General features: G+C 49.2%; 2 protein-coding genes across 4 annotated transcripts in view; both read left to right on the plus strand.

The window, feature by feature from the left end:
- USP4 (ubiquitin specific peptidase 4) overlaps positions 1-12,627 on the plus strand; it is a 33,370-nt gene extending 20,743 nt beyond the window's left edge. For 2 of the 3 annotated variants that reach the window (XM_031470309.2, XM_031470310.2), the window contains 11 exons: positions 142-225; positions 817-911; positions 3,169-3,360; positions 3,991-4,079; positions 5,779-6,006; positions 7,301-7,371; positions 7,610-7,728; positions 8,025-8,174; positions 9,215-9,318; positions 11,549-11,637; positions 12,038-12,627. In XM_031470309.2, coding sequence (XP_031326169.1) covers positions 142-225; positions 817-911; positions 3,169-3,360; positions 3,991-4,079; positions 5,779-6,006; positions 7,301-7,371; positions 7,610-7,728; positions 8,025-8,174; positions 9,215-9,318; positions 11,549-11,637; positions 12,038-12,196 — 1,380 coding nt within the window. In that variant the 3' untranslated portion in view covers positions 12,197-12,627. Of the gene's footprint in view, positions 1-141; positions 226-816; positions 912-2,433; positions 2,531-3,168; positions 3,361-3,990; positions 4,080-5,778; positions 6,007-7,300; positions 7,372-7,609; positions 7,729-8,024; positions 8,175-9,214; positions 9,319-11,548; positions 11,638-12,037 lie in introns of those variants that run through there. The other variant, XM_031470311.2, reaches the window with a different exon arrangement.
- Positions 12,628-12,775: 148 nt separating this feature from the next.
- On the plus strand, positions 12,776-16,653 carry C17H3orf62 (chromosome 17 C3orf62 homolog). The gene is made up of 3 exons (XM_010978486.3): positions 12,776-13,988; positions 14,798-14,889; positions 15,967-16,653. Exons 1-3 carry the CDS (start codon positions 13,492-13,494, stop codon positions 16,230-16,232), a joined length of 855 nt encoding a protein of 284 aa, XP_010976788.2. The 5' UTR covers positions 12,776-13,491; the 3' UTR covers positions 16,233-16,653.
- The last annotated feature ends 4,589 nt before the right edge of the window (positions 16,654-21,242 follow it).

Genomic DNA, 21,242 nt, shown 5'->3' on the forward strand with positions numbered 1-21,242 from the left:
CTGCTGGCCACTCTTCTGGTCCCTGAGCTCATCACACACTGTTTCTGGAGGAACACCTTTGCCTTCCAAGATGTCTCCTCCTGGCTCATCTCCCACCCTTTGCAGAGCACCCTTGTCACCCCTCCCATCTCTCCTTTGCAGTACCGCGTGACTGTGCCGCTGATGGGGGCCGTGTCCGACCTGTGCGAGGCTCTCTCCAGGCTGTCTGGCATTGCTGCAGAAAACGTAAGGCAGGGTGGTCTCTCAGCCTATGGGGGGTACTTCGTAGTCCTTTGGAGTTAATTTTCAATCTTGTAGCCACTTTTGGGGGATAATTCTTATCGGCAAGCACAAATATGATTATATCTGGATGTTTCAGACCCTCGCTCACGGAGTACACTGTGGCTGAGACCATCCCTTCATCCCTGGGAACACTGTCTTTCCTCCATTGAGGTCACACTAGCCGTGGTCAGAGGGCCAGGGGTGGGGCTCTGCTCTCACTCTACCATCCCTTCCTACCTGACCTCTTCTGTAATAAGCTGGAAGTTCTTTCCTATCCCAAACTCTGTAGGTGTGTGGAGTGACTTGATAGAAATCTTTATTTAAAAACATTTGCTCATGCTGGCCTTTCTGCTGAGCCTAGCCCTGTGTAGAGGTGGGGAGAGTGAAGACCTCCCCTTTCATCAGGACCCATCCTCCTGGGTGCCTCCATCGGGACTGGTTGCACGATGATCTCTGGAGGCAATGCTCCAGCAGCACAATTTTTCATTTCTGCCTGGGTTTTAAATAGGGGTACTCTTACCATCTTGTAATCTTTCTGTTACTGTTGATTCTTAGATGGTGGTCACAGATGTGTATAATCACCGGTTTCACAAAATTTTCCAAATGGATGAGGGTTTAAACCACATCATGCCTCGGGATGACATTTTCGTGTGAGTACTCTGGTTTATGCTGCAGGGCCGAAGGACACTTTCTAGAGGCTTTGCCTTGTTGGTGTCTCCAGAGCAGAAGATCTGACGTTTGGTGCTCACGTGAATTTGCCCCAACCCCTGGTTGCAAGAGATGGGTGTGTTCAGAGAATTGTGAGCAGCCATCAGTGATGAGTACCTACTGGCACTTCAGCTAGACATTCCAGATAAGTCTCCTCAGCTTGGACAGAGCTTTTGTCAACAGTTGCTGCCTGTTAAGAAGGCCTGGCAGTGGTCCTGCTGTCAGAAATGCTTTTCTTAAGAAGAGCACAGCTGTCTGAGGGCCCACGGGAAGGCAGGAGAAGGGACACAGTACAGGGAGGGTCTTGGTCCTTTCTCCAAGCCACAGGTTCTTCAGGCAGGTGCCATCTCAGAATGACAAGAGAAGGTTGATTTAAACAGCCTTATCCAGCTGTAACATCTGCCAGCTCTGAGTTTCAGTTTTCTCATCTCGGTGGGGACAGTACACTCCAGCTCCAGCTGTCTCCTCAGCCCCTCCCAAGTCCTCTTGCTTCAAGGCTGCTTGGTGTCAGTGTCTGTGTGTCCCTCTCCCAGGTGGGGCCGGGTGGAATGTGGCCTTGCTGAGCTCCCACCCAGACAGCCAACGTGTCTCCCCCATTCCCTTTCACTCAGAAACTTGCCTCTGCTGAGAAAGGCTTTCAGGATTTTGTTTTGGTTTTTGTTGTGGGCTGAGGAATGCAGTACGCATAAGAGGCATTTCCTTCCCCTTACTTTGCTGGGCCTGTGACTTCTAGGTCACTCTGAAAGGAGCAGTTCATGACTGCACACAAGATGTTCATGCTTGCATAGACTGCCTCCCCACTCCCCGGCATCTTCCCCCGGTTTACAAGTAGAGGGTGCCAAGGCTCACACTGGGCTGCAGGGCTGGGGCTGTCCACTTCTGACCCCAAGTCCTTAACACCACCTCCCTCAGTTCTGGAAATTAATGTTCACACACATCTGAGCTGAGAAGAACTGGGGCATCACCTTGTGGGGAGCTTGGCAAACCACCATCAAAGGATTTCTAAGGGCTTGTGGGCTGACCGACAGGAAAGCAGATTGTTTTTTGAATTAATAGTTGTCTTATGAAACTTATGGCGTCTAATACTTTTTAAGCATGTGATACGCTGTGCTACTAAGTTACTTAATTCTTACCACTGCACTGTAAGGTGGGTGATCCCATTATCCACTGGGTAAGCAGGCTTAGAAGTTAAGGTGTTTGGCCTGGTCACAGCAGCCAGAAAGTGGCACTGATGGACCTGGAACGTGGGCCGGCCTGACCCAAAGGCTTGATTCTTGATCTTTATGCTCGACCACAGGCTCCTCACCCTAGAGCACACTTTGAACATTTTTGTGTGTGTTTCTCTGAACTCCTCCTGTATATATTACAGGCAGGACTGTACCAGGCATCTGGGGAGGGTTGTGTGTGTGTTTGTGTTTATAGTTTCCAAAAATTGAATCAGTAAGTTTGTGTCTCCCCCTATAGGAAGAGGGAAAGACTACAATCGGTTGCCAGCAATTTTGGTAACATCTGTTCCAGGATAAAACATCTATAAATCTCCTCAGTCCCATGTATTCACTAAGTAAGACACATTTTTTTCAAAATCATTGATTTGTATTTAGCAGTTTCTTTGGTTACCTCTGGTTTTTAAAAAATTAAATATGATTGTTTTTTACTTCAGTGTTTTTGAACAAAGATGGCAAACAATTAGTGTTACAAATTTGTTTCCTCATTTGAATTAAAGAGCTTTTGCCTTATATTCTAGGTGTATATCCTTGTACAATATTTGGTTTTCTTAGAGGGCAGGGCACTGAGAATGCCTTTTTAAAAGTTGAGCTCCTTGCTAGGTGACAAAAGATGATCCTGGTGGCCAGGCTCCCCTGTGTGCCTGTGTGTCTGAAGTGATGGTCCGGATGACGGCTGCCATCTGTGTTGAGTCCAGTTGAAGGACGACGGAGTTTGAGGCCATGGTTGGGGGAAGGGGGATCACATTAGCCCCAGGCCCCAGGTTGTGTAGGGTCACATTGTGCTGACAGTGACCCTTCTGGGGATTCCTGACCCAGGCTCTAGAATTGTCTTGGAAATGGTTTATCCACCTTTTGTGCTGAAGTCTGCTCTGTCCTAGTGACCATAGTCCTGGCCACCATGTAGCTGCAGCTCAGATCTTCGTTGCTCACAGAGACCTTTTGCTAAAGGTGCCCTCTTATGTGATTGACACAGGTATGAGGTCTGCAGCAACTCCCCGGATGGCTCTGAATGTGTCACGCTTCCGGTGTACTTCAGGGAGAGGAAGTCCAGGCCGTCGAGCACTTCCACCGGGGCGGTGCTGTATGGGCAGCCACTGCTGGTTTCTGTCCCCAAGCACAAGCTCACCCTCGAGTCATTGTACCAGGCTGTTTGTGAGCGTATCAGGTTGGTGGTAGGAGTGTGATTTGCTTGCTATCTGAAATAAGGCAGGCCCAGTATTCGTAGTGACTACCCCCTGCAGAGTGCCTGTGTGGACCCTGTGTGTTCGCTTCTGTTAGAAATGCAGTTGTGCCCACCCCTGGGAGGGCCAGGGAAGGTGCTGTTGGAACAGGACACCTGGCACATCTGAAGCACCATGACACTGGGCACTTAAGCTTCCTCTGGTCACTGGAATCATGTCTTTACCCCCATCAGTCACCTGCATGAGGGAGTCTAGTGCTTTGATGGCATTTTATATTTGAGTATAATTTCTAAAGTACCCTACTGTCATTCTGAAGCTGTAATTAATGTTACTGGGAAATAAGTTTTTAAATGATGGTGCTGTGTGACACTTATCGAAGATTTGAAACAGACTTTCTCAGAGTCTTCAGTGACCTGGTAGTTGGACATCTTATCTCTTGGGTTCTTCTCAATTTCTTGAAGTGTTGAGCCATCACATAATTTTTAACGCCCTTTTATTTACATAAATTACCTTGTGAATAGCTGAATATAAAAACTAGGAACTACTTCTGGCTGAGTAGTAGAGAAAAATAGGTAAATGTTACAACTAACAAACAATTCTATCTTTCTTTCAAGCCGCTATATAAAACAGCCTTTGCCTAATGAGTCTGGCAGCTCGTCCTTGGAGCCGGGAGCCTGCAATGGCTCCAGGGGCAACTGTGAAGGTGAGCGCTTGCCACACTGTGGGGCTGTGACCGACCAAACCCCTCCTGACCTCCCCCTTCTTCCAAAGGTGTGGTACACATGGGATAGGGAGGCTCTGAGGCTGGGCTGGGGGCTCTGCCTAGAGAGCAGACCCGTCTGCACAGCTCTGCTCTGCCAGAGCCCACTGTCCAACTTTGGCACATGGTGGAATCTTTGTAGGCTAGGTTTTACCTCAGGGAGCCTGAGCCTTGCGGGACTGAGGGACTTGCCTGAAGTCATGAAGCAAAGTCAGGATTTGATTGTGGAGTGCACTTGACTGCCTCCACAGCCTGGCTTCTGTCTGCAGAGCTGTTATCTTGGCTCTGACCCACCGCCTTGGTGCGGCAGCCACCCCGGGGAAGACAGATGTTCTGTGCAGCCAATCAGGAGGCGGAGACAGGTTCTCTTGGGCGTTTCTTTATTTCTACCCAGGAAGCCACAGCTGGAAAAGCAGTAGCATAGGCTTGTTGCAGGAAACCCAGAGCCCTCACCATCCTCCTGTGGCCTAGTGCTCACAAGCTCGTCTGTGACCAAGGAGCTCTGCCTGGCCTGCATGTGGCTGTCACACTTCTTTTTGAGGCCTAGGTGACTGGCAGGGTGGCTTTATTCCTAGAAAACTGTAAGTGTTCTCCAAGTTAGTGTTTCCGTTCCCGTGGCCTGACGGGAAACTGCACTGCGTTGTCCTGGGCCCAGCCTGTCCTTCCTTGTGAGTACTCCAAGACACAGTCTTCGAAAGGGAGGATTTTCATGTAGAATGTACATCCTCCTTTCCTCAGTTTCCACTTCTATTGCTGTTTCCCTGAGTATGTAAACTTTTTAAAATCTTCTCTTCCCCTATTACTTCTACATCACCTTTTTGAGTTGTCCCCATCTTTGTTGAAATTATTTATCTGGTACCTTAACTTTCCCCTTTGGCTGCCCAACAAAAAAATACGAGGCATATGATCATGTATCTTTTCATAGTAGCCACATATACTAACCAGTTCTCTGGAAACACCTGGAAAATTTACTTATCAGCATATGTCTCTAGAATGCCTCTTAAAAACTCTTGAAACTCTGCGATCTTGTATGAATAAAGAGAAAAAAGGGAGGGGAGGGTCTTGCATGCTGTGTTCCCTGGGCCCCAGCAAGTCACCTGCACTTGAGAGACCTCAGCATGTGCTCGTTGAAGAGACAGCACATTTCTTGTGGAGGAACTGAAGACCTTTTCTTCATATTTGTGTTCATTATAATATATAAAATTGTGCTTTTAAATTGTTTCTTACCAGACTGTCTTCTTGAGTGTTGAGTATGTATTTAATTTTGGTCCTTTTCTCTCTGTGGGCCTCATGATCAAGTTGAAAGTCACGCTGTGCGGGGTGAAGTCCAGTAAAGTACCAGGCAATGAGGAGCCCAAATTTAAGACTGGCGGGACTGCTGACTCACTTTGTACCCTTAGCTAATTCCTTGAACCTCTCTGGGCATGTGCTTTCTCACCAGGGAGCAGCAGTGCCCACTTGCCTGCTTACCAGGTTTGGGGGAGGGTCACATATGAAGTCAAGCGTCTGGTAAAGGGTGGATATAGTTTCACGTACCCAGGACAGAGTTTGGAAAGAAGCGCCACAGTTAGATATGAAATAAAAATTTCAGCATTGAAATGGTAGCAAATTATGTATATGTTCTTTTTCATTTGTGTGCTAGGAGAGTACGAAGAAGAAATGGAGCATCAGGAAGAGGGCAGAGAGCAGGTCTCAGAAGCAGAGGGCAGTGGGGAGGATGAGCTGGGAAGTGACCATGGTGAGACCACTCAGAAGAAGATCAAAGGCCGACCCTGCCCCAAAAGGCTTTTTACCTTCAGCCTTGTGAACTCCTATGGCACAGCTGACATAAATTCCCTTGCAACTGATGGGAAACTGCTTAAACTCAACCGTAAGCACTTTTTCTGACCTTTCAAACTGGGCTTTTGGGGACTCAGGATCTCTTGGAAAATCCTTGCACTCAGCACTCAATGCATTGGGGTTTCATATTCTCATAGTGTGGCTCCAGGAACAGACACTTGTGTGATCCTTGGCTTGAAGCTCCCTAGACTGTTTCAGAGCCACGACACCCCTCTGCCCCTCACCCTGGCCTCTTCATCAGGCTTTTCTCTTCAGTCCTGGATGACTTCAGAGGGAAGCGAGCCCTCCCTCCATTCCCACCACCCTTCAGGACCTTTGCTCCAGGTTGATAACACTTGTGGCCCCCGTGGTGGCAGCATTCCCTCAGACTTACGAGCACAGAGGCACATTTCTTTTGTTCCATAAGAATACTCATGAAGTGTGACCCATCTAGAGGATGGCCATGGATTTCACAGGCTGTTACTTGGAGCCTATAATGGGAACTGCCATACAGACGGGAAGAGGCACCCACATGGATGGGTGTTGTGTGTGAAAAGCACACGTGAATGAAGACGCCTACATGGAGTGGAGAGGGGAGCTGCAAAATCATCTCATGTCTTCAGCTTCCTTCACTGGAGAAGAAATTGGTTAGATGTCCTCTAGCTAGCTAGTTTTCTTCTCTTTTTTTGAATGTCTTAGGGAAAAAAATTTTAACAGCTTTATTGAGATAGTTTTAGATTTTTATATCTGTCTTTCTGCAGCTCCCTCCTCTCTGTGGGGCTTCCTCCTCTTTAGTACAGCGTCTTGCAGATTCTAGCTAACTTCCTGAGCCCTGGTCGTTGACTCCTCAACTCAGTCTTCCTGTCTCCCTCCCCGACTCCTGTGTTGTGGCCTGGACGATGACTCCATGCAGTAAGCTGGGGCAACGTAGGCATCACCTTGGTTTTTTCCTTCTCTCAGGGATCTCACTCTTGCTCTGCCTAATATCTAGTGTCTGAAAACAGTTGTTTCATCTATGTTGTCAGGTTTTCTTGTGGTTTAAGGTGGGAGGATAAATCTGGTCGCTGTTACTCCATCTTGACCTGTGCCCTTTCAGAATTCTGTATAGTTAGTGCCTTTGGAGTGTATCTGAAGCATTGAGGAAATCTTTGCCAAAGGATTTGGGGACCCAGATGTTCAGAGTTGGCTGCCTCAAGGCAGAGCATCACTCTTGGCAGTGGTGGGTGATGGGTGAGCAGGTGTTGATGGCGCAGCCTGAGGGTGGTCCTTCTCACTCCTGTCACCTGGGGAGCCCCTCCTGTTGCTGGCCATTCAGTAATGAGTGACGCTTTGGTCCTGCTCCACAGCTGGATCCACACTAGCCATCGACTGGGACAGTGAGACCCGGAGCCGTTATTATAATGAGCAAGAATCTGAGGTAGGTCGCTCAGGATTCTTGGTCCGGGGTGTGTATTAGGGTCACTTTCAGCAGTTCCACAGCAACTTAGCGAATTACATTTTAGGCTGAGAATAAAAAGCACGTAAAGATTTTGTCATTATGTGTTCAGAGGCTCCAGAAAGTACATTATATTCCAGGTGTAAGAGCTCATGAGGTTGTGGCTCAGCCTGGTGAGATCTTGTTTCCTCAGCAGAACTCAGCGCTTCGTTCCTCACAGGTCTACGAGAAGCACGTTAGCATGTTGCAGCCTCAGAAGAAGAAGAAGACGGCAGTGGCCCTGAGAGACTGCATCGAGCTCTTCACCACCATGGAGACCCTTGGGGAGCATGACCCCTGGTATGCAGCTCCCCGCTCTGGGCAGGGGCACCCATGCACCCCAGGACTCTGAGATCTGCTGGGACCGTCTGTGGACACAAAAACCCTTTGTATTTGGACGCGTCACTTTTTTACGTGGCTGACCCTGCAACACAAGTCTTTCTGTGTAAACTGTGTTTTCCAGACTAAGAAAGCCATCATTCTGTTTTGGAAGGTGGCGTAGAGACCTCCCTGCCCTGAAGCCTCTGTGCCTGAGTGCCCAGGCGGCACCGGCTCCCTGCCTCCCCACTAAGCTGAGGTTTCTCTTATCTCTTCAGGTACTGTCCGAACTGCAAGAAGCATCAACAGGCCACAAAGAAGTTTGACCTATGGTCCTTGCCGAAGATCCTGGTGGTCCACCTCAAACGTTTCTCCTACAATAGATACTGGAGGGATAAGCTTGATACAGTCGTGGAATTCCCAGTCAGGTGGGTCCCTGGGCCTCAGTGTTATTAGGAAAATTAAAAAACAGGCAGGCAATCTAGGCACTGATTGGCTGAGGGTTTTGCTACCAAAGACTTTACATTAAGATGTGTGTTGCTGGGCTCCGGGAGGTTAGACTGTGGCTCAGTCCCACCCCACCTCCACTCCTGCCGCATCCTCCCACGTTCTCCAGTAGAAGCACTTCCCTCTCGAGTCCCTCATGCCCCCTAACTGCACTGGTTTTCCCACCCATCATGGGGCCCAGGGAGCCAGGGCTCAGCGGGTCAGCACAAGGACATGCTGCATCTCATTAATGCAGGGGGACAAGGAACCAGAGAGTAATCTCCTGGGGAGAATTGGATTATTGGGGGCCACACATGAGGGTACAGATCCACCACAGTCATGCCCCCAGGGTAGAGGCTGGAACTGGCTGCCGGTGTCCTCTCAGGTGCCAGGCCACAGGGTGTAAGTGACACAGGAAAGTAAGTCAACAAGGTAGGCATTCCTCCACAAAATGCAGATTTAAAAATGTTTTGGGGCTGGGGAGTGTAGGTAGATAGATGCAGGAAGTATAGACGTGTCAGTGGGAGAACTTAGGTGGTAGGTATATAGGTATTTGTTGTAAAATTCTTCTGTGTGTTTGAAATTTTCTTTTTTCTTTTTCTGTGTGTTTGAAATTTTCAAAATAAAATAGTAGGAAAAACGTTTTCTGGGGCCTGTTTTGGTATTTAGCTTAAATTTTGATAGTTACAGCCATTTCTGTATCATTGCTGCAGCCATCTGGTCTGCGCCCAGAGCCTTTCCTTGCCGTTAGGTCTGGCGCTGGAGTTACCAGGGGGCTTCTTACTTCTGTTGGAATGTGTCAGTGGTCAGAACAAAACCCCAGCGCCCCTTCTGCCTGGTCTGTTCATTCATTCCTTCTGCAGTTCGTTCCTGAGTGCCTCCCTGTATTGTAGCCTGTTGCATGAAAGGGGTTGCTGGGTTGCACCGACTTCTTTCTCTGAGTTTAATGTACTGAAGGGCTGTTTTTGGTTTCTGTGCCCAGAGCTCTGAACATGTCGGAGTTTGTCTGTGACCTGTCAGCAAGGCCTTATGTGTACGACCTCATTGCCGTGTCCAATCATTATGGAGCCATGGGGGTTGGCCACTGTAAGTACAGGCATCTGCTTCCTTCTGAGATGTTGAAGTGCCCTCAGCCAGTCATCTTTCACCAGCCTCTCCCTGTGTTCCAGGCATTGCCCTAAGCACTTGACTTACACAGCTCCTTGGGGCCTTGGGTTTCAGGGTTTTCCATACTGCTGCCCCTCCATTTTTTGGTGGGACAGTGGTTCATATTCTTTAATCCAGTAACCCACCTCTGGGAATCTATCCTAAGGAAATGACTTGACTTAGGGAAAAAGCTTTATATGCAGAGATACTCACCTATGTATAATAATGGAAAATTAGGGACAGTATTGGTGATCAGCAGTTGGCACTACTGTCCGTCTACTTGGTGGAAGAGATCACAGCCATTGCAAGATAAAATTAATAATAACATGGGGAAATGCCCATGATACGGTAAGTGAAAACCATTACACAAAATCACATCATTATAGAAGGTAGTATTGCAACTACATTAAATCAAAAGACAAACTATGACAGGAGAGGGGAAAGCCTAGAAGGAGAGATACCAAAATGTTAATTTTACTTTTTTCTCTTTATTCATTTTTTTTCCAAGATTTCTATAATGTGTAGGATTACTTTTATTATAAAAAGGCCTAGTATATTTTGTTACTTGTTTACAGAAAGGTGTTAGTGGTATCGGAGTGAGAAGCTGGGTTTCCTCATGTCTTCTCTGTTGCATCCGCACCATGATAAATGCCACTACACCCACTGTCAGGACCACAGGAGATGACACCATGAGGTGTTAGTTCTGTGTACACTCACAGTGGATTATGGAACTTTCCTAAACCCCCGTCTTTTCCCCTATGCTGATAAGCTTCTCTTGGCCCAACAGTCTCTTCTCCTGCCTCTCCATTCGTACCATATCACCTCCTGGCTCTGATGGCTGGTCAGTCTCCAGCCCTCAGGTTTACATTCCAGGCCATCAGAACAACGGGGAAAAAAGAGCACGACCTTCCCTTTTAAGCAGAAGTCCCCCTCAACTCCGCTATATACATCTCATCAGCTATAACTTGCTCACGTGGCTACCATCTAGCTGTAGGAGAGGACTGTGCCTGTTTGAAAATTGGGGCTCTGCTGGAGTGGCTGTTAGCAGTCTGATCACGTCTCATCCTGCAGCATTTAGCTCTCTGCAGCTTTTTCTCCCAAAGTTAATTTTGATCTCTGTGTTCGTATAATACTGGACAAATGTATTCATTTTAAATTGCTATTTTAACACACAAACATTCTACTTGGGCAAGTTTCTTAGCCTCTGTATGTTTCAGTTTTCTCATCCAGGAGATTAGGCTGGTTGTGTAAGGGCCGACATTAGGTATGTAGTTGTCTAACACCAAGATTGCCACTGTTAATACCAAGCACAGACAGTGGGGACAGGCTCTTGGCACCTCCTCTGTCACCTGTACCTTCACCTTCACTTGGTACAGTAGATGTTACAGTGAGGAATGGTTAAACAGCTTACCAAAGCCACACAGCAGGTTGAGACTAGAAACCAGATCTTCATTTGATTCTGTCTTTAGAGTCTGGGTGGAGCAGGAATTGGACATTGCTGCTGGGATTGCTGTTGTAAACACATCCTGCTTGGAAATAGTGTAAAATCAAAACCTGAAGTGTTGGCTGTGTGAAACGCTTGGACCAATGTGAGGAACTGTTACCCAGCCACAGACTCTTGACTCATCGTTTTCGAGGAAGATAAATTTAAGTTTTCTTGTCCACATCCCAGCTCTGCAAACCCAGACACCTAGGGTATCCCTCACTGGGATTACCCCACAGGCTCCAGAGGGAGTGAGAGGCAGTAGTAGCCAGCCATCTGCCCGGATGAAGTGGGGGAGTTTGACTTGGCGTGTTTTTGAGAACTGTTGTTTTGCTTAAATCTTACAGTGGCAGTTCCTTTTGTGGATCTCCGGCTCAATTATTCTTAGCCACCATGAAGATTGACAGTGGATTCCTCTGTTTTTTGGATTAGTTTTCCAAAATTGCTGTTTAAAACCTTGATCCCTGGCAGCTCCATTTTTACCCTTTAAGTGTCTTTTTGAGAAAGAACAGATTTTTTTTTTAAAGTATGAGTTATCTTTGGGTTGTTAGGACATAAGATGTAAATTACTTTAAATTTCAGACTCTGTTTCATTTTTTGGAGTTTTGTTGCTGTTGAGTGCCAGCCTAATGAACTAGCCAGGTTAGCTCTCTGGTGACTATCGGGTATTCTCTGTTGATTCGGCAGACACTGCATACGCGAAGAACAAACTGAACGGGAAGTGGTATTACTTTGATGATAGCAATGTGTCCCTGGCCTCTGAGGATCAGATAGTGGTGAGTAGGCCCTGATACCTAGTTCCTATTCTTACCTTTAGGGATTAGAACTGGGAAGAGTCTCCTGGGCTAGCTGGTCATTTTGTCATTCTGCTGGGGCAGTGGGAGCTGGGTGTGGCAGAGAGAGTCGGCTGCCATTCCTTCCCAACTCTTCCTAAATGAGACACTCAGCTCTCCTCAGGGTCTGTCACAGGGCCCCTGCTTGTCCCCACTTCCTGGGCAGGGTCAGTATGAGCCAGCCTCAGGTGGAAGGGTCCTTGCTGTCACCCCTGTATGTGGGTGCACAGGGCAAGATGGCGGATCCCCAAGAGTGGTGTGATCTAAACAGTAAGAGAAAAACTGGGAGGGGAGTGATTGATTTTTCCAACCAGTGAATGGACTTTCCCTTCTTGTGTTTTAGACAAAAGCAGCTTACGTGCTGTTTTATCAGCGTCGAGATGATGAATTTTATAAGACACCTTCACTCAGTTTTCCTGGATCCTCTGATGGTGGGACAAGACCAGGAAGCTCACAGCAGGGCCGGGGGGATGATGAGGCTTGCAGCATGGACACCAACTGATCTGCCTCAGTGACCCTGCACCACAGCACCAGTGTAATCCCCCCAGAGAACATCTTTGACATTGAAGACTGCTAGTGTTCCATCTAAAAACTAGATGAGGAAATTTCCTTCTTTTATGAGCAGAAGAAAAAAAAAGACCCTTTTTGCTCAGAAGGGTTATGTCAAGAGGCTGAATTATTATTTTTTTATACAGGTGGTGAGAAGTTTCTGTAAAAGCTGTGGAGCTGGAAAGGGGATCAGGGGTGGGGGCACACAGTGGAGGATGTCTGATGGATTCCAAAGAATGGAGAGGGACACACTGTAATTGAGCTCGGTGTGGCTGTGAAGACCTGGGGCAGGCTGCCCTGAGTCCCTGGATTTCTGATTCTGGTGCTGATTGCTGGTCCCCCTGGTAGTCTGCCCACAGTAAACCAAGCCTCGAGTAAATTTGATGTCGTCTCCTCCCTTGCTGTGCACTGAGATGGGATTATATTTCCCTAAAAATTAGCCACTGAAGCCCATTTCTGTTTCCCTTTGAGTCATCTTTCCAGCCTTCTTCCCCCTAATGAAATGAAGATACTTGGTGTTGGGGTTTCCTGGCCCTCAGTCTCAGGGGAGCCTAGCAGTTGTCAAGCCCCCACCATCCTTGATGAATTGAGACAGTGGGATACCAAGTGGAACATTGATTAGATCTCACCTAAAAGAAGTCCGTACAGGAAACCACTAGGTACTGTGTCCCATCCAGTGGTTTCTCTCCATGTTGGCTTGAGAACGGAACCTTCCTGGGCTTGAAAAGGGCTCCCGCTCTGGCTGCTGACTTGGTTACAAGTGAGGTCCCCGCCCCTCCAGCCGGTTCTCGGCGGCCTGGCCTCCCCACACTTGACCCTGTCGCACCCCCACCCACCCGAGGCCGCGCTGCGTGGGTTCAAAGAGCCGGGTCGTTGGGGCTTTTTTGGTCTGACCTTTAACCCGAGGCGTGGGGGTTGGGGCCGGGGGGGCACTGGCGATCGCTCGGGTCGCGCGGCGACCGTTGGCGGGGTCGGCGGTGTGGTCGCGCTGCTCGGTGAGGACGCGCGGTCATCGAGGGCCGGCCGGGCGCAGGGTGGGGTCGGGTCAGCGGCTTGAGGGTGGGCGGGCGTGGGAGCCGAGGGAAGAGGGCCCGGTGGCCCGGGCGCTCCGGTGAGATCCTGGTTCCTCCCCCCGGAAAACCGCGGGTCTCACCCAACACCCCACCGCCGGGGAGGAAAGCGGCTGGAGTGTGGGTCCCCCTGCTCCCTGGCCCGTGGTGTGGATCAAGCGCAAGGAAATCGTGGCAAATGCCCCATTCGGGAGTGGTTTGCAACCTCATCTGTCACATTATTCTCGCGTTGCTCTCCATTTCCAGTGTATTAAATAATAAAGACATGTCTGAAAAACTGAGAAGATGCAGAAAGGAGCTGACTGCAGCCATTGACCGAGCCTTTGAAGGAGTCAGTCATTCCCAGGAGTGCTCAGGCCGTCAGAGGCTGGAGCTGGACACAGCGCCGCTTTCCTCCCCACTCCCTGCGCACCGGCTCCTCTGCAGGAGGCACCCGCTGGCAGCCTGCTCCTCTGCGGCTCCCTCCTCTCCTTTTCCCTGTGCTCCCGAGAATGGGAGCCCTACCTTTGCGCCAAACCATGGTCCCGTGAATGCCAAGCCACACACTTTTTGCCCCCAGAGAAAACCTCTGACCAGCAAGGAAAACATCCTGATGCATTCCTCCATTTTGGCACCTGAAAGGCAGTTTTGGAGAGCGGCAGGAGATGGGGAGAACTGGAAAAAAGACAGTCTAAGGTGACTCCAATCTGATAGGTTAATAGTTACATCAGGGGATCTCATATCTGAAAAAACCTATTGAAGATCCTAAATCTGGCTTAGAAAACGTGTGTGTGTGTGTGTGTGTGTGTGTGTGTGTGTGTGTGTGTGTGTGTGTGTGTGTGTGTGTGTGTGTGTCTATGTGTGTGTCTATGTGTGTGTCTGTATGAAGGGCTAGGATGTCTCACCAGTCATGGAAACCACTGCAGTACTGACAGGGATAGTGAATGTTAACCTGATTTTAGAAGTCACTTTACTCCAGTGTTTTTTGTCCCCTCTGGGGAGAGGCTGTTGAATAGCTGGGCCCTGCTTCATGACTTCATCCTTGCTCTGCTCCCCTTCCCCACCCAGGAGCTTTTAAGATTTTTCCCTGGGATAAGGTCTCCATTAGACCTTTTTTTCTCCCAGGTAGCTGTAAACTGCCTGGTTCTAGACATCTTGATTTGGGGCAAGGAGGACCATGTGGGCTGAAACTTCAAGGTCCTGCTGTCACAGCTGTCCTGTAGACAGAGACTGAAGAAGCCATTTAATTGTTTCAATTCTACAAATATTTATGCTGGTGTTCACAGACACTAATGGGCAATCCGATGCTCATGAGTCATTCTGATGAGGCTATTAGTCAACCTCCCTGATTTAGCGGTTCCCAGTTGTCCTCTAATCACAGCATAAACGACAGTTTAAAGTTACCCATTTTGTCTTTAAGATTATCTAACACTGAGTTCCCCTCCAGTATTTTCTTGAAAGAGGATCTAATGCCCCACCTTTTTCTTTTCACTTGGGGGCTGCAGGAAAGATACGGAGAAAGATTTGAAGGTTGATTCAAACCTGCCACTGAGCAGTTCTAGCCATGAGGTCACAAAGGATCTGCTTGATATGATCGGTGAGTACAGAGGGCCAGTCCATCCTCTCCCTGGGAGGACAGGTCCTGCACACAGGCTCCGAGTCAGGAAGTGTGTTATAAAAAGACCAGACTTATTTCTCATCCATTGACTTGGTAGATTTGTTTTGCTCACGGCAGGCTCTGTGCTTAGAGCCCTCATGAGCTGAGGGCTCACACATCAACTGGGTCATTTCATAAATGCACGCTTAGAGAGAATCCCTGGAGGCCAGGGACAGCAGCCCCCTAGGTTGAGCTTAGTTCTGAAGGAAACAGAACATAGGCGAAGATGGGGTGGGGGAGTGGTCCAGCTGGGGTGGGTAATACAAGGTTAGACTCAAGGTTAGAAGGCAGAAGCTCCCCTGTAATTCCGCCACAGAGACAGCCACTATTAACACAGTGATGTGCATCCTGTCACATTTTTCCTACACATACACCTGTATATTCTGTGTGTGAACTACGTGAGCCCTATTTTAAAGTGACACACTACACAGTGGACAAAAGGCTCCTAGTTAAGGGATATGCACATTGCCGTGGGGGCTGCCTGAAGCTGTTGGCTCTGAAGGGTCTCCAGGTTATGAGGATGGAAGGAGGCCTGGTGAGGGGAGGTACTTGCCCAAGGCCATAAAGCAGGACCCCTGCCAGCCCACCGCTTTGGTGAACTAGGTCTCCTCCAGTAGCTCCAGGAGGTGAATGGAAGTGATCACCACCTTCGCTCACCTTGCAGGGGCCTTGCCGATGGCAAGCAGCATTTTGCTTACCCAAAAGATCCTACTTTTCTTACACTGTCTGGTCATTCCTGCAGGTCAGGGAGTTCCCTGAGAGCCAGGACAGGTGCAGGCATCTCTGTATTACACCTTCCTTGGAGACTGGCAGGTGGTTGGGGTCAATAAATGCCTGGGCTTAGAAGGAGGGCACCAGGCCCATCTTAAAACCCGGCAGCCCGCCGGCTCTGGGGCACGAATGGTGGCCTTGCCCAGTCTCAGGAGGTGGCTGCCCATTTGTGGTTTATAACTTGCGCCTGGAATGTCTTTAGAATCCCTCACTGGCTTTGTAATGCTGAATGTTTTTATTTTTAAGACCATACAAGCATTCGAACTATTGAGGAATTGGCTGGAAAACTAGAATTTGAAAACGAGTTGAACCGCGTGTGTAGTTGCTGTGATGATTCACCCTTCAAGGAGGAAGCCTGGGCCCTACTGGTGGATGAGAGCCCTCAGGAGGCCTCGGATGCCGACCCTGGCAGCCTCAAGCAGGCTTTCGATGATCACAACATCGTGGAGACTGTTCTGGACTTGGAAGAGGACTACAATTTGATGACCTCTTTTAAATACCAAATTGAGTAAGGACGGTTGACTTCAGCTTTGATTTTTTTACAGCAGGAGACTGAGGATGGGGCACCTGTGCAGAGCAGTCAGTCGTCGTTGGGGGCCACATTCTTCAAAGAGTTGGCAGAATCTGAATTACCCCCAATGTTTTTAACTTCTAGTTGTGTCTCTTTTTGAGCTGAGAGCCCAGGTTTTTTGTTGTTTTCTTTTTTAATTCTTTTGCTTTGAAAATGTTTCTTATTGTTGTTGGGTTGTTTTTTTTTTTCTCTCACTTTTCTTGACATCTTGAATGTTTCTTTTCTTCCTTCCTCCCATCCTTCCTTCCTTCCTTACTCCCTCCCTTTCTTTCTTTCTCTTTTTTTTTTTTTTTTTTTGATTGATGTTCAATATACCCAGTACCCAAGGCAGGTACGGGTCATGGGCCTCCGCTGGTCTCTTGGTGTTCTTTTCCATGGGCCCCTGAAAAAGTACATGGGCTACAACCAGGGTGGGCTTTCCATACCCCCAGGACCAGCCCATTCTAGGTCAGCTCAGCCTGTATGGTGTTGAGACGGACCTTGGCCCCAGGCCGTCTGCTACTTTTGCACGCTCTGCACATAGAGCTGCCTGTCTCCTGCATGTGCCCCATGCCCTCATGTCCAGACCAGCCTTCCCTCAGTCCCTCCATCCCTGCCACTGCCCAGCTCAAAGGCCTCTGCAAAGACCTTCTACCCTCCTACTTGTGTCAAAGGGGCTGACAGCATCCCTGGTCCCCTCCTAACAGGACATTCCCATGAGGCCTCCCTACCACCCCCCCCCCCCATCAACACCTGGGCCCTCAGCTGAGGGAGGAGGGGAGGGATAAGCACAGATCCTGAGCCTCATCCATCCCACTCCAGGCCTGGACACCTTGGAGGCTACAGGTGGTTTCCATGACAGTGACCCTGCTGGGGCCAAATGGACAAGGGAATGAAGGAAAGATCAGGCCACTGCCCTCTTAGGTCAGCATAGCAGCAAAAACTTAGCAGGGCTGTCTCTAGCCCCACCCCTAGAGAGAGAGGACATCATTAGAAATTATTGGACAAATCTCTCAAAGCCATGATGTTCTTCCAGGAAACCTAATAAGCTGTTGGGCAAGGCGTGGTGCCTCCCAGAAACTGAGTCTCAGGGAACTGCCCACCTCCCAGGCTGATGTGGGAGGAGGTGGGTGAGAGGGCTGGTGAGGGGGCTGTAAGACCCAAAGCCCAAAACAAAGAGCTGGGGAGGAAGGCCCAGAGGCCTCAGACACCCTACCAGGCCATATTTTAGTCCAGAGACCCAGCACAGGGCAGGCCGCAGAGCTGGCAACACTCCTCCACTGCAGGTCTGGAGACCTGCGTGCACTTACTCCTTAGTGTTGCAAGACCAGGCACCTGTGCACCCTGAGAACTAGCCTCTGGCCACTTTGCTAGACGGGCCTCCCCTGCAGGCACAGCCACCACCACTGCCCTGTCTGGGGTAGAGGGCAGGACAAGCTAACCAGAGGCTCTTCCCAGGCCACCTGACACTCATTCCTTGCAGGTGGCGGCATCCTCAGTAAGTACTCAGACTAGAGTTGGGGACCAGGGTTTTCTTCCTGAGCAGGAAGGACAGGAACAAATGAGAGGAAATGCTCACAGCCTCTTCTGCTACCCCGCTGTGGGGAGAAGGGGCCATCTGGATGGAGAGATGTCTGGCTACTTGATACTCAAAAAATCCAGGTCTCCCAGCAGTGCTCTCTAAATAACACGTGCTGATGTGGACACTCCCCTATGGAGGAGATGGAGCTTAATCCCCAGCCCCCAGCCCCTGCCTCACCACCCCTTGAGGGTGAGCTGGACTTTGTGCCTGGCTTCCCAGGACTAGAGCAGGGAAGAGAAAGCTAGTAGATGACGTGGAGGAGCCTGCAGACGCCGTGTAACCAACAACGAAGGTGGGCCAGCAGTGATGTCCTGTGCACTCGCCCACCCTTGTGCAGGTGCAATGAGAAAGGCACTTTTGTTTCTGTGCTGTTCCTACCAAACCCTCATCCCTCAGCTAATCAGGAGACGAACATCAGACAAACCCAGACCGGGGGGCATTCTGCAGGATACCAGGCCAGTACTCCTGACTGTCAAGGGCATGAGAAACTGCCTCAGAGCAGTGGACGGACACTGAGGTAAATGCAGTGTGGTATCGTGGACTGCGTCCTGGAACAGAAAGAGGACATTAATGGAAAAAAAACAGATGAAATCTAAATAAAGTCTCAAGGTTAGTTAATGTTTCTTAGTTTTGACAAATATGCCACAGTTATGCAAGATGTTAACATTAAGAGAAGCTGGGTGAAAATTTTTTTAAAAATTTAAAAAGACAAAAAGAAGCTGGGTGAAAGGTGTATGAACTCATTATCTTTACAACTTTTCTGTAAATCTGTTATTCTAAAATTAAAAAAATTTTTTTATGTAGTCGATCCCAAGTTTGAGAGATGTGTGTGAGCACATGGGCAGAAAATTGTTAGAGAAGGGACAAGGAGGACTTAAGTAATTTTTTTGTCTGTATTTTTTTGTTTGTTTTTTGTTTTTTGGGTGGGAAGTAATTAGGTTTGTTTATTCATTTATTATTATTATTTTTAATGGAGGTACCAGGGATTGAACCCACGACCTCGTGCATGCTAAGCACTGCGCTCTACCACTAAGCTATACCCGCCCCCCTTTTTGTCTGTATTTTTTAATTTATCTGCAGTGGACACGTTAAATGGTAAGTTCTTCCCTAGACCCTCCTCATAGTGGCTCCTACTGACCACAGAGGGTCATGACCCTCCAGATGCTCTGCCAACACAAAGCCATTGGCAGGTCTGCGAGGGGCGCAGGCACTGAGGGCAGGAGAAATGGCAGCCTCACGCCAAGCCCTACTCTCCTTACGACCTTGTTCCCCTGTGCGCAGGGATAGAGTTGTTTTGAAAACCCTCATCTCCACCAAGCAGCCATCACCTGCCCAGAGGTGACCATCACAGTTTTTGGGGCCTGGGGCAGGTCCCAGGCCTGCTGCGGAGGGGGTGGGGGGGCTCAGCAGGGCGCTGATGGGGGGCCCACCCTTCCCTGTGGGTGCTGGACTCAGGGCTGGAAGCTCTAGGTGTCCCCGAGCTGTTTCTCAGAGCTCAGTTCTCATTCCCCAGGAGAGGTTTTGCAGAGGGAGTGGCTGCTAGGAATGGGGATCCAGCCCTAGCCCTACAGGACTAGAATGAGAAGGTTTTTATTGCCTGCAGCAGAGACTGCCTGCAGCCCATGAGGTCGGAGTGTGGTGGGAGAAGGGTTCAGGATCTCCTTGGCTGGATAGACCAATACACCTCTGTTTTAGCAAAGCTGTTACGTGAAAATTCAGATTTTCCAAAGGGCTAATTCATCCTGGAATCCTTAAATGAGGAGCTTTTCCTCACTGTAGAAACACAGCTGTTCAGTAAAGCAGGTGAGCCCTGAGCCTCTGGCATGCCAGTCCCAGAGTAGCAGGGGTGGCCACATGGTTACTTCCCTGGGGACTTCTGCCTCTTGTCTCTGTATCCCTTGCTCCCCAAGGTGCCCAAAGGAGACCTTCCTGCCTTTGTCATCTACTTCAGGGCAGCAGGCAGATGTGTGCTCATCTGCACAGAGCAGGAGTCTGGAAAGTGGATCTCCAGGGATTTATCTGGAGGAAGAACAGGAACGTAGAACATTTATTTTAATAAAACTTCCTCAGGTTTGCACAGAGCTGGGACCAAAGACTTCTTGGGGAGACATTATTATTTGAGAAACTAAAAATGTTTTACGTCATTTGGTTTTCTCCCCTGCAGTTCATCTTGGCAAACCAAACAATCACTGAATTGTTTCCGTGGAAACACCAAACTGCAGTTTGGATTAGCAGAATCAAAATAGAAACAAGGCAGCTTCAAGAATAAATAGGAGCTTTGGAACCTGCTAGTCGCCAGCTGCAAGTTCAAGCAACAGCACAAGGCATGTGAGAAGCTGGGCCCATTTAGTCCAATAAGGAGGAGTTTCCAGGTCCCCTGGATGCATCCCACCGGGTTGGTGCCAAAGTCACTAGAAACCAGCTCTGTATGCAGACTGATAACCTCTGTAGCAATACTTAAGGCAGGAGCTGGTCTGTAGAAGCTAGGAGAAGCTGGGGGGCGGAGGGAGTGGGAAAGCCAAGGAAGAAGGGACAGGAAAAAGGAGAGACGAGTGAATGCTGAGTGACGGTCCAGCGAGGAGGGGAGGTCACAGCTGAGCCCTGGGAGCAGAGCAACAGTTCTTTTAAGAGGATAATTCAAGGATGTCCAAGGGCTGGAACGGTGACCCTGCACTCAGCCCCATCCGGATTGCAATGTTACTCACATTCCTGGGCTTGGCTGTCTAGCCACATGGGTCAAGACTGGAGTCTGTATTCTTGCCAGGTGGGCTCTGGGGGGCCCCTGTGGTTAATAAGCCTCTGTCTCTGTGTGGCTCCAGCCAGCACAATCAGGCACACAAGCCTACCTTCTCAGGGTTTCTTCCCCATGCCTCCTGCTCCCCTTACTAGGGAAGTGGGAGAGCCACCCCCCACCCTCTGCCCTGGCTCCTTGGCATTCTCCTGGACCCCGCAGTCCCAGGGAAGACTCCAAGGGGTCTGGAGACCTGGAGGAAGGAGACAGACAACCTTGGGGTCAAGGGGGTTGTTCCTGCCTTTGCACCCAGGAATGTGCTGTTGGGGCAGCAACACCATCCTGCAACTGGAGGAGTTGTGAGCTGTTAAGGATCAAAGAAATTGATGAAAAGGATTTGCAAAAAAAGCCAATCTCCCTCCTCTTGAATGGCCAGCCAGGGACTCACCCAGTACCCCGTGGTACCTCACCTAACTGAAGCACAAGACGTTTAATGTGGCAGTGAAGACCGGTGAATGAGGAAAGCAAACCGGGGAGGCTGCTGCACCTGATTATGGTCGTTACTAAAAAGATTGTCATCCCAGGACATTCTGAGGTTCTGGCAATTTGCTTTCTCCCTGGAGTACGTGGGAGAACATTAGTATTTTAGGTTCCAGCTA

This window comes from Camelus dromedarius, chromosome 17 (genome assembly GCF_036321535.1).
Source record: "Camelus dromedarius isolate mCamDro1 chromosome 17, mCamDro1.pat, whole genome shotgun sequence".
In the NCBI taxonomy this organism is placed as follows: Eukaryota; Metazoa; Chordata; class Mammalia; order Artiodactyla; family Camelidae; genus Camelus; species Camelus dromedarius.

Excerpts from the sequence above, each read along its gene's own strand:
- C17H3orf62 (XM_010978486.3), top strand. The coding sequence starts at position 13,492 with ATGCCCCATTCGGGAGTGGTTTGCAACCTCATCTGTCACATTATTCTC. Across the intron at positions 13,989-14,797 it reads TGGAAAAAAGACAGTCTAAG|GAAAGATACGGAGAAAGATT; the intron begins GTGACTCCAATC and ends TGGGGGCTGCAG. Across the intron at positions 14,890-15,966 it reads GGATCTGCTTGATATGATCG|ACCATACAAGCATTCGAACT; the intron begins GTGAGTACAGAG and ends TTTATTTTTAAG.